Source organism: Impatiens glandulifera, chromosome 7, assembly GCF_907164915.1.
Source record: "Impatiens glandulifera chromosome 7, dImpGla2.1, whole genome shotgun sequence".
Taxonomy (NCBI): Eukaryota; Viridiplantae; Streptophyta; class Magnoliopsida; order Ericales; family Balsaminaceae; genus Impatiens; species Impatiens glandulifera.
In genome coordinates, this window is record NC_061868.1 from 49,798,987 (window position 1) to 49,812,640 (window position 13,654).

Sequence of the window (13,654 nt, forward strand, 5' to 3'; positions counted from 1 at the left end):
TTTGAAAATTTCATAAAATAGAAATTTCAGTAAAATCAACATTATTTAAATATCATCAATCGAGATATAATCCATGTCAAATCATTCTCCTTCATCGTCTTTCTCTTCAATGTTTGCACTAGCATCCTTTAAAACATTTGGTTATTGCTTGGACAATATTGATATAACTATTACGTTGCCTTCATCATGATGAGCACTTTCAAATTCATCAACATCCAAATTAATACCTTGATTTTGAGAGGAGTCCATTTCGAAAATGAATCTGTTATTTAACATAATATTTAGTTTCAGACTTTCAGTGTGAAGTTTCTGGAACTGGAACCAAGTTTGAATCCACGAACTCTTAAAAACGAGAACGAAGAGAAGAAATGCGGAACAAATAAGTACCCGGCGGCCAATGGGCGAAGTATTGAGTATTAACTACTGTAGTCTGGAACCAAGTTTGAATCCAAGAACCTTTGAAAGCGAGAACGAAGAGAAGAAAAGCGGAACAAATAAGTAATTGGCCGATGGGCAAAGTATTGAGTATTGACTGTTCTAGTGTTGTTTGGTAGAGAAAAAAACTAGGGTTGTGCGGCATATGTCTATAAGACTATAAATTAGATAAAAAAAATTCAACCCGCGGGCCAACCCAAGTTTGACCCGCTTAGGCCCACGATCCGAGCGAGCTGGCCCGTATAGGCCCACTTTCAAATGGGTTGCTAATATTTCAACCCAACCCGTCTAAATTGTTTGGCAGGGCGGGCCAACCCAACGGGCCTAACCCAAATTGACGACTCTATTGATAACATATGATATTTTTCATTAACATTCATTAGTATATTTATATTTTGGAGAAATGATTGGGAGCGAAAATTTGGGTAAGAGAATGATGTGACATTGATTGGCTTAGAAAATAAAAGAATTTTCTCTATTTCCTCTTTTTTTTCTATTTTTTCCAACCAATGATATAATTTCACCTCATTCCCTCTCACATTTCTTTCCTCAAATTCCTTTCACCTATTACTACTCTATATTCTATTATAAATCATATATGACCTAAAATTTTGCATTTATTATACTTAGGAAAAACACAATCAATTTAAGTGTGTCAATATATATACAAGTCTTTAATTTTTAAGGTCTAGTTTGTTAGGTTAAAATTAGTATGTTATCTACTAATTTCACCCATATGATAATTTTATATTTTTATTAAAAAAGTAGCACTGAAAACATTTCACATAGAAATTGCAGTAGAAAGTTTTTTTTGGAGGGAAAAGTAGTAGAAAGTTATATTACACAAAAAAATATATTCTGTTACTATTGACATTCAACCATAAAAACAAGAATAAATAAATTTAGGACTAATCATCGAACACAATCGTCAAAAATATACATAGCTTAAGAAACTATGATGACCTTAATTGAAAGTTTAGGTCTAACATCAAAAGTGACAAGAATGTAAACATTCAAGACAAACCATCAAGACCTTTAAACTGATCTAGATCAATAGTCACCAATATAGATGAGATTTGATCGAAGAACCATCGTTACCAGATCTTGGTGCTGGATTTCCTTTGGTCCAATCGAATCTGAAAGATAGGTTCAAAAGACATTGTTTGAGTCATTTTCAATTTTGTTCTTCACAAGTTATATTCAAAAGAAAACTCACCATTGTTAACCGATTTGTAACACAACATGCATGCCTCTCATTAGATCAACCACCGTTCCTGCAAGCTGAAAAACAAAACACCCTAAACAGTAGATAATCCTTCACAACCGATATTATCAAGAAAATAAAATTAAAAAAATATAATAAAACAATCAAAATAAATAAAAAGATAGATATATAGATAGAGATGCGAAAAGCATTAAACATTTGTTGGTACATAAAATTTTGGGCCCAACACAAATAAGCCCATAATTTTAACATTCATTTTTCCTTCCTATTGCATTAACTAAGAAAGAAACCAAGTCTTTATACTATAGATTATTATTAAACTAAGATTTCAGACAGCCGCCACCATCTCTGTATTCTTCCTCCCAATCTTTTCCTCTGCTAGTTTCTTCTTAGTGGACTTATAAAAGATAGCATATATTATCAGTTGGGCCACCGCAAATAGTATTCCCAGTCCATTAGGTGCCTACAACACAAAGCCCAAACTCAAACCCCAAAACAAGATTACACTAAATTCAAATGAAATTGAAATTTCTGATTTCAAATAAACTTACAGCAATGTTTGGATCGAAATCCGTTATGGTTCCATAAATAGTCCAACAGACAGCGTTAGCAAACGTAGCTAGAGAAAGAGTAAACGGCATATACTCCACACTTTTTGTTGTAATCACCAGTTTCTGTTATATGTTTTTGTTAATAATTAATTTCACAACATGTTTAATAAACAAAAAAAACATTTACTTACCATGACCGATAATGGGGAGGCGTACATAAAAATATTTCCGACCATGCAAATACTACCGATGATGGTCGACCGGAGTTTGGTGGAATGAGTGAGATTAAGGACAAGGACAGCGAGAACCGCCACGAAAGCCATCTCAGCCAGAACAACCGACACGACACGGAGCCTCATCCGTTTGTTTGAGTAAATTACGAAAATGAACAAATAAATAAGCTGGATGCAAAAACCGGCGCCGTTAATTGTAACCACGAGTAAACTGTGTGGATGAACAATAGGCAACCCGTAAACCACCCACAAAGCGCAGTTCACAATCGTAGCTATGTAAGGTACCGGGGAATATTGCTCCACTGATTTTTTCTTGTATATAGCTAAAAAAGTAGGCCTGTTTATATACATAATTAAAATTAAAACATGCATATAATTAATTAAGTAATAAGTTAAACAAGATATATATCTTACACTGGAGACATGAACAACATAAGGGCAATTACATTTCCTGAGGAAGATGAAATGAAAAAAACGAATTAGTTAATGAAAAGATGAATTGATCATTTGCATGTATAGATAAATCTGACCTAAAAGTCCGACGGCCGTGCGAATTTCTTCAAGAGAAACCATTTTTTTGCGATGAACTTGAGAGAAGATGAATTGGGTGTTGTAATTTCGATGAAAAAATGAGTGAATTTAAAAGACAAATTTTGAAAGCTGGATCTCTCTCATCTGGACGACATGTATTGGGCAGTAAAGGTGAGGAAAACACATGTACACAATTTGATTTGAATGCAAACTAAGTAATACGTTAAGTTAAGTCAGATGAGGAAGAAGTGATCAGACCTGAGATATTAGCCACTCGTGAATAGAATATTTATAGGTCTATAAGAGAACCCTAGGCATATTTTTTCTTTTTTTCAAAATTTACATTTGATAAAGTGATATTGTTTTTTTTTCTTTCAAAATTTACATTTGAAAAAGTGATATTGGTTTTTTTTAAAAGGTGAGAAGGTATATTATCAAAGGGTTCTTCGGGTTGAGATTGGGTTATTTAAAAATTAATGATTATCGATAATTTTGATAATTTTAAGGATTTTTTTATATTAAAAAAACTTAAATAGATTAATATATATTAGCTTAATTGTTAAATTGGGGTACTTATTTAGGGCCAAAGTTCAAATATCTTCTTTTATACCACAAATTTAGAGCTCCTTAGTGTTATAGTTTTACAAAACTTAATAGTTTCAAATACTCTTAATTTATTATATACTTATCATTTATAAATAAATAAAATATTAATGTCACTAATTTAATTATTAAATTTCAACGAATTAAGGATTTTGATTACTAATTCTATAAAATTCAATAATTAAAATATTCAATTCGTTGAACCCTAAATTATAAGGTTTGAAAGAAGATGTCTGAAATCTCAATTAACCCATAATAATGAGCTTTAATTTGACTATTAGCTAGGCCAATATATTGATAAAATAATTTCAGAAAATCAATAGTCAAAATCTCAAATTACTAAAATTGAATAGTTAAATTAGTGATATAAATCTTTATTTATTTATAAATAACACGTATATAATAAGTTAACTACTTTTAAAACTGTTAAAACAAAACCTAATTAATTTTTGTATAACTTTAACACTAAATAGTCTAAATTGTGAGGTATGAAAGATTCAGTCTGAAATCTTCATTGGTCCTTAATAAGGAGCCCCAATTTGATAATTTCATACTCAGTTATTTTTTAAAAAAAAAATCACTCCATCAACAATTTTTTTAAAATAATTAAGAAATTGTTTTAAAAATTCCTGTCAAACAAGTTCTAAGTCATTATCTTATACAATTTTGTTAGATATAATTAAGATATTGAAAATGATTAAAAATATCAAAATATTTTTTTTTATTTATCACTAGTTTATTATGTATTAAGTTTTATTGTTTATTTATTTAAATCGAATAAATTTTTGAACAATTAAGACGATAAAGTGGTGTACAGAGAGGACAGACACGGGTCCTCTTGCATGGCAGAACCATTGGTTTTACAGAATACAATTGTAGTTTTAATTTATAAAATATATTTTATTATTATAAAGTCAAACTCTTCGGGATCAAATTAAATTCCTGGTATTCCGTGCCTTAAAATTATTTTACTATCATGTATGTGGTCTGAAACAGTATTAAGTTTTTGAATGGTTATTTTTCAAAAAAAAAAAAAAATTGTCTTTTGGTTAGGTAGTTAGGGTATCTTGTCTTTTTGTACCACTTTTTGTTGGTTTAGATTTTAATTTATTAAATTATTATTATTTAAAATTTGATGTTAATTCTCTATAATTCAAAAAGAAAGATTAAGAAAATAACTATGATAGAACAATAATTTATAAAACACCTGGTAAAATTTCAAAAAAAAAAAAACTGAAAAATACACATCAAACAAAGCTATTAATGTAAATGCCATGAATTTCATAGGCACTCTCCACGCCTGATTTTATTGAGGAAGAAAGAAGCGGTTCTCTTTTATAAAATTCATGCTATATTAATGATCTTAGTTATGAACAGTTTATTTTTTTAACTTATTGTAATAGATATTTTATATCATTGTTTATTTAGTTACTCTATAATATTTAAAGGGGTTGGTGTTATGTCTTTATTGTCATCACATCTACCATTATAAAGACAATGGTTAATTCTCAAAAGTGATGTGACTCCAAACATAATACACACTCGGACTAATTTTTATTTTTAAAACGATGATTCCGTTTGTTTTTTAGGATGCGATTAATTCTCACGGGTGCGATTAATTCTCACGGGTTAAATACCTAATTTGCAAACACACTTAATCATTTAACCAGAAACAGAAGTCTAACTAACTAAAAAACCAGAACATCGCAGATAAACTGAAAATATCCGCATTTTATTACCAAGGGATCACTCGGTTAAAAGTTAAACTTAATATGACATAAGCATGAACATATAATGATAGTATCACATTCTCATAATATTTTGATAAAAAAAAAATAATGAATTTATACTTTCTTCATTTAAAATATCCTAAAGTAAAAAACGATATAGAAAACAAAATTTCAAAATATGTTGTTTCTCCTAAATTTTGGACTCATCCACCTAAATCTTTAATATATTTTAAAAAAAAGTTATGTTAATAACTTTTTATTTTTAACATTAAAACATTAAAAAGAATTAAATAAAAAAATGCATAAATCTTGTTGAGCTCTCCATTCTTCTATATAGTCACTATTCACAATCAAAACAAATCAAAACAGGTCGTGCTAGTTTTGAACAAATATAAAAAAAAAAAATTAAAAAAATTAGTACATTTTTGTTAGAGGGTAATCTTTTTGGATTATGAGTATTAATCTACTATTCTAAGGAGCCAATTAATGTATATTTTTTTATAAACTTTTCTTCATCACTTTACCCATGTTTGGCATGTCTCTAATACACTAATTAATTTATGAATGATATGGCACACTCGGATCATTTAAAAAATTATATTTTTCAGTTCAATTAAAAAAGCTCGTGACATTGTGGGTCCAGCACTCCAGCTACTTAATTATTTTACAGTTCTGGAAAAATAATAAAATAAATTTTAAAGGAAGGAATTCAATATTATACTTATTTTTATGAAAATAAAAAGTAATATGTCTTCAGTTAGAACTTTGTTTCATTTTGGATTATTTGAAAATATCTAGTCTTCAATTAATTTAAAATGTTGTTTAATAAAAAATAGAAGATTAATTGTGGATTTTGTTATTCCAAAGAAGAAAAAATATATTTTTAGAATTTATTTATTTATTTATTTACGAGTTAACTATTAACTTATTCTTTTATTTAAAAACTTTAAGTTTCATACCAAAAAAAAAAAAAAATAAAAAAAAATAAAGCAATAATATTTTATTTAATGAATAGAGAAATTTAAATATTATTTTAAAATACTTGGGTAAAAAAAAAGTTAAAAATAATTAAACAACCCAATTAAGATCAAACCAGCTGAATTTACTTTGGTATAATTTTGTAAATAATTATTTTATTTACTTTATTTAGAGTAAGAAATGAACCCAAAACAATCTCAAATGCTTGAAAATGGGTATGTAAATTGACATTATAGATCAAGACATGTTTACATGAAAACATAAAAAAGAAACGTACATATATATAATAACTTAAAATCAAATCAAATGATAAATAAATTATTTAAATGTCAATCATGAAGAGATACCTAGAATAGCAATTGCTTGAATTATTGTTGTGTCCAATTCTATAGTGTTTAAAATGTTGTTTAGCCAAATTCAAATTGATTTTAAATTTCTATCATCTTATAGAATAAGTCATCATTTTATCTCATTAATAAAAATATGAAATACAACCAATTCTAGTTTGTTTCCAGAGTCTTCGGTAAATGTCACTATCTTTATTTCTTTAATATTTTACAGAAGTGAGAGTCCCAATACAATAAATTACCATTTGACTGTGACTATTATGAGTTATTTATGTGTGACAACAGAATTATTAATCACTGACCTTATTTTAAAACATTATTATTTTTGAAAAATAAATTGACTTTGTTAATAATTTGTCAATGCATGTTAGAACTTAGAAGGTAAAAGAACATCTTTTAAGTTTTACTATCATTATTCACAGTTAGAATATTATAATTTATTTTAAATTGTATTATTTTATTAAAATTATTATAACAATCATCATCAATGTTTATATATAAACAATTACATGACTTTCTATCAACTAAAAATAAAAATTCCTAATTTGTTTCCACCGAAAAGCTAGCACATGATGAAATTATGGAACTCCTTAAAAATTAAGGTATTTGATGATCAGGGTTATTTAGAGTTATGATAGACTTGTAAATTTTTTATAAAAAAACATTATTATATAAATAATAAGTCATTCTACGAGTGAAATGAAAATTTAAAAATTATATTTTCTATTGTATTCTCAATTTAATTATAGAATTACACAACATTCTCTACAAAAAAAATAAAAAAATAAAATATATATATATAAATCTTCTACCACTATCATTACTTATTTAAATAATTATGTTGTTATTTAAATACTTTAACATCTTATATATCTCATTTATCAAATTTATTAATTTATTAATCAAAATATTTTATTTTATTAATATAATTAAAAAACTAATACTTCAAAGGTTTGAGAAATTTTAACATCGGTTTACGTGTAAAAGAATTTTTTTAAAATAAAATATTATTTAAAAAAAATTTGACACGTATAAAATTAATTATAAAAATAATTAATTTGAATTCAAATTTAAATAATTCTTTAAATTTTAAATAATTAAATTAAAATTTGATTTTCGAAATTTGAATTTAAATTAATTAAAAATAATTAATTTAAAAGATTATTTATTTGAAACAGAGAGTCGTCAATTGACAATAAAAGTGTACAAACGTATTTTTTATAATATTTTCGTTTAGTTCGAAGTTTGGTGATATTTAGAAAATGGCTTTCGCGCTTCATCCTCCGTACCCGTTTATAAACGGTCTATACTTTATAAAATATTGACTTTTAAAAATTGGTTGTATAACGTTTTATTTTAACCAATTATTCTTTCGGTCTTAGACATACACAAGTTTTTGTGTATTTAAAATTGTAACAATAATATTTAAATGTTGATACATATTGATGATGACTAGGGAGAAAAATACCCCAAGAATATCAATTTAAAAGACATTAGAGTTTAAAAATAAATCTCAAATAAGCCCTTATCAAAATATTTTGTGGAAAATATTCAAAAAATATTTTGAAATCATTTTCTATTTTTTAAGGATTTTTAGAAAATGGTCTGAAGTCCCAAAATTACAAAAAAAAAATGGAAATTAAAAAATGCAACCAAACAGACCCTAGGACCGGTGTCCTCGGTCTTAGGTGCATTTTTATTGGTCGGGGTTAAAAACCCTCAGTCCTGGCCCATGGGTCAGAAGTTCCTCGGTCCTAGCTTAAGATTCTCGGTCGGGGTGTGGAAGTCCATCGGTCGAGGTGCGAAAACCACCGGTATTGGGTTAGTTTGGAGCTAACTTCATCGGTCATAAGTTTTAGAGTTCTCGGTCAGATGTGAGACTCCTCGATCCTAGGTTAAACTTCTCGGTCATGGCTGAAAAACCTCGGTCGGACCTCTCGGTCATAGTTTTAAAAACTCGATCAAACCTCTCGGTCCTAGGTTAAAAAACCTTGGTCGAACCTCTCGGTTGGACTAGTTTAAAATTTAAAATTTTCATTTTTTTATGAAAATATTGATTTTGATCAAACATGATCGGGATGGATCAAACATGATCCAAATAAGTTTCAAACAATATTAGAAACATGTTAAGAAGTCTTTTGGGCTTCTATTCCGGAACAAAAACTCAAGAACAGAAAACTCGATTTTGAAAATTTTTAAATTAAAATTTGGAGGTTTTTGTTTTAGACTGATTGATCAATTCTAATTTAAAAAAAAAACTTAGATATGATCATGTAGTCATTTTTCATTTAAGAAATCTAACAATCAGGCAGTATATAAACTTATGAGAACTAAAATATAAAAATTTCAATTTCAAATTGTAAGATTGAATTAAAAGGTGATTGAAAGTTTACCAAAGATTGAAGAATACTCATTAGACCCTATGGAAGCTTTAGGGATGTCAATATCCGACTTTTAAGGCCTTATATGAAATTTCCGAAAATCCAGAAGCTAAAACTTTATTGGCACATTTCTATTTTTTTTATTGAGGGCTTGAGAGGTCATCTATTGCCTTCGAATTTATCACAGTGGTAGGGTGATCATTTGAGCTTTCGATTCAGCCGATATGATGGACTATTGACGAAGCTCCATCTTTGACAAATCAAATATGAGATTCGTTCTTATCAATTTTGTCGTCGCGAGAGGAAGAAGACAAACCAGACGTGAAACGACGTTGTTTTGGACGTAAACTCGAACGTGGAACGCTCCATTAACGTTTTGTCCGCGTTCCATCTGCGACTGGGCATTCCGTCGCGTTTCAACTAACGACATTGGAGCATGCGTTAGCTGATCCTATGTTTCGCGGAAGCGCGCTCCTTTCGTTGTAGCGAGTGATGTAGGCAGCTCTTGGGCGTTGGATGAAAATTCAACGCCTATCCGATGATTGTGGTTTCGGCTGCAGCAATCCTTATGGATTTCACCTACTCCCGATTACAAATTTATTTATTTTATTTAAACCTTAAGAATTTATTTGAAATTGATTTTTCTTTCACCATTTGGATTTATTTTTAAATCTATAAAAATATACACAATATTTAAAATAAATATAACACATATTTGTTAATTTATTTTATTTTTGCATATTTTTGGGTTAAATAATTAATTAATTTGAGAAAAAAATGAGTACAACATTTATCTCAAATTAATTATCTTTAATTAATTAGGATTAAATTATCCTAATAATTAATTAATGTTTGATTAGGTTTGACATTCGAGTTAATAATCTTGATTTTATTTATTAAAAAATAATTAAAATAATTATTTTTAAATTCATAAATTGGGTGGGTAGAATTTTAGTGTTTACAATTAAATATTAATAATTTATTTTTTAGAAAGCTGGTTCCGCTTCTCTTTTGGATTGCGGTAAATCTCCGCGGGTTGAGCACATAGCTCGCAAACACTTAAATTTTTATAACTAGGCGCAGAACATACCGTTTGACGGGCTCGAACTCAGTACCTCGTGGAGACTAAAAATATTTTTTCTTGTTAACGCTTGGTTAAAAAATTGGATATATATCTCTTATTACTGTTATGCTAAAAGAGAAAAAAATATTAATAAACTTTAATCTTTATAGAAAAGAGAGAGCTCCATCTGAGGTTGTTGTATTTTGGGATAAGAACTAGTTTAAAAAAAAAACAGTTTGATATTTTTATTATTTTAATAAATCATTATATTTAAATAAAAGATAAGTTAATATTTTGTTTAATAAATATAATGATTTGATTGATATAAAAGAAGAAAGGTTGTAATTGAATTTTGGATAAAATCCCTAAATAACTTAACCAACTTCAATAATCTAACTTTTCATAACAAGATTATTTAAATAACCATAATTCAAAAAGATCTTAGGGTGTGTTTGATGAGGGGGAATTGGAATTAGAATTGGCATTGGAATTCTAATTCCAATTCCATGAGAATTGGCATTGAATTACAATTCAATTCCTATGTTTGGAAAAATGATAGAATTGTAGTTCAATTCCAATTCCTATGTTTGGGAAAATGATAGAATTGTAATTTAATTCTAATTCCAATGTTTGTATAATAAAATATCGGTTCAAAATGTTAACTTTTAAAATATGTTTTCACGTTTTGGCACGTTTAATATGTTTTTGACATTTTTTCACAAATTTTACACATTTTTCACGTTTTTCACATTTTCACACGTTTTTTACGTTTTTCACACATCTTCACACATTTTTCACGTTTTCACACGTTTTTCACGTTTTCACGTTTTTCACACGTTTTAACACGTTTTTCACACGTTTCAACACGTTTTTTACACGTTTTCACGTTTTAACACGTTTTCACATTTTAACACGTTTTTCACGTTTTCCACATGTATTTCATGTTTTTTCAAACGTTTTTCAAAACAAAAGTTCCATTTCTCTCTCTACACGTTTTTCACGTTTTCACGTTTTTCACACGTTTAACATATTTTTCACGTTTTACACATTTTTATGTTTTTCACGTTTTTCACACGTTTTAATACGTTTTCAAACGTTTTCACGTTTTTTTACACGTTTTAACACGTTTTTTACGTTTTTAACAAGTTTTTCACGTTTTTCACACATCTTTCATGTTTTTACACGTTTTCACACATTTTAACACGTTTTTCACGTTTTTCACATTTTCCACATGTTTTTCACGTTTTTCACGTTTTCACGTTTTTCACACATTTTAACACGTTTTTTACATGTTTTCACGTTTTTTACATGTTTTAACACATTTTCACGTTTTTTACACATTTTAACACGTTTTTCACGTTTTTCACACGTTTTTCACACGTTTTTCACGTTTTCACGTTTTTCATACGTTTTAACACGTTTTTCACGTTTTTCACGTTTTAACACGTTTTCAAACGTCTTCATGTTTTTTACACGTTTTAACACGTTTTCACGTTTTTAACACGTTTTAACAAGTTTTTCACACATCTTTCATGTTTTTTACACGTTTTTCACACGTTTCAACACGTTTTTCACACGTTTTAACACGTTTTTTACACGTTTTTCACGTTTTTACACGTTTTCACGTTTTATCACACGTTTTTCACATTTTGGCACATTTAACATGTTTTTGACATTTTTAATATGTTTTTTTTACATTTTTAATATGTTTAACATGTTTTTCACACGTTTTGATAGGTTTAAAACGTGTTAAACCTATAAAAAATGTAAAAACGTGTTAAACGTATCAAAAATGTGTTAAATGTGCCAAATAAGTGAAAAACTTGTTAAACGTACCAAAACGTGAAAAACGTGTTAAACGTGTTAAATGTGTTAAAAATGTGTCAAACGTGTCAAAAACGTAAAAAAAACATGTGAAACGTGTCAACAACATGTTAAACGTGTTAAAAACGTTTTAAACGTGTTAAAAACATGAAAACGTGTCAAAAACGTGTCAAAAACGTGTTAAACGTTCCAAACATGTGAAAAACTTGTTAAACATGCCAAAACGTGAAAAACATGTTAAACGTGTCAAAAATATGGTAAACGTGTCAAAAACGTAAAAAAATGTGTTAAATGTGTCAAAAATGTGAAAACGTGTTAAACGTGTCAAAAACGTGTTAAGTATGTGAAAAACTTGTTAAACGTGCCAAAACGTAAAAACGTGTAAAACATGTCAAAATGTGGTAAATGTGTCAAGAATGTAAAAAAAACGTGTTAAATGTGTCAAAAACGTGAAAACGCGTTAAACATGTCAAAACGTAAAAACGTGTTAAATGTGTCAAAAACGTGAAAACGTGTTAAACGCGTCAAAAACGTGTTAAATATGTGAAAAACTTGTTAAACGTGCCAAAACGTGCAAAATGTGCCATCATATAAAAAACGTGTTAAACGTGTTAAACGTGTTAAAAACGTGAAAATCATGTTAAACGTGTCAAAAACGTGTTAAACGTGTCAAAGACGTGAAAAACTTGTTAAACATGTCAAAAACGTGTTAAAAAAGTCAAGGACGTAAAAAACGTGTTAAATGTGTCAAAACGTGTTAAACGTGACAAAAACGTGACAAAAACGTGTTAAACGTGTCAAAAACGTGTTAAAAACGTGAAAATCATGTTAAACGTGTTTAAAACGTGAAAATAATGTTAAACGTGTCAAAAACGTGTTAAATGTGTCAAAGACGTGAAAAACTTGTTAAACGTGTCAAAAACGTGTTAAAAAAATCAAGGACGTGAAAAACGTGTTAAATGTGTCAAAACGTGTTAAATGTGACAAAAACGTGTTAAACGTGACAAAAACGTGTTAAACGTGTCAAAAACGTGAAAATCATGTTAAACGTGTCAAAAATGCGTTAGACGTGTCAAGGACGTGAAAATGTGTTAAATGTGTCAAAAACGTGTTAAACGTGCCAAAAACGTGTTAAACGTGCCAAAAACGTGTTAAACGTGCCAAAATATAAAAATATGTTAAACGTGTAAAAAACGTGTTAGAACGTGTAAAACGTGTTTAATGTGTGAAAAACGTGTTAAACATGTTAAAAACATGAAAAACGTGTTAATTTGGAATTACAATTCCGACCTAAAAAGATAGGAATTGAGAACTATCAAATTACACTATATTGAATTCCATTGGAATTCTAATTCCAATTCCAATTCTTAATATTAAAGTGTCTAACAAACATAAGAATTGGAATTGGACCCTCCAATTCCAATTCCAATGCCAATTCCAGGATTATCAAATACACCCTTAAAGATTATTCAAACCAGATAGTCCACCAAAGAATAATTGGAAAGGTAACCCAAATATGTAGGTCTGCCATATCAGTCGCCTCAATTCAAACTTTTCAACAACTACCTAAGGACTTGGGTATCATCCAATAAATCTCATTAATTAATACTCCACAAAAGACTCCAAATACTAGTCACTCTTGACAATACAAAAATAAATGAGTGGACAATTGAACCTCTTCTTGACACATATAACAACGACTAGTCATAATACAACATTTTTTCATTCACATTTATATACTTTTTATTATATA

General features: G+C 28.4%; 1 protein-coding gene across 1 annotated transcript; it reads right to left on the reverse strand.

The window, feature by feature from the left end:
* Window positions 1-1,988: 1,988 nt before the first annotated feature.
* On the reverse strand, window positions 1,989-3,017 carry LOC124910152 (bidirectional sugar transporter SWEET4-like). The gene is made up of 5 exons (XM_047450768.1): window positions 2,975-3,017; window positions 2,859-2,895; window positions 2,403-2,781; window positions 2,212-2,334; window positions 1,989-2,123 (listed from the first exon to the last, which is right to left on the reverse strand). Exons 1-5 carry the CDS (start codon window positions 3,015-3,017, stop codon window positions 1,989-1,991), a joined length of 717 nt encoding a protein of 238 aa, XP_047306724.1.
* Window positions 3,018-13,654: the final 10,637 nt, after the last annotated feature.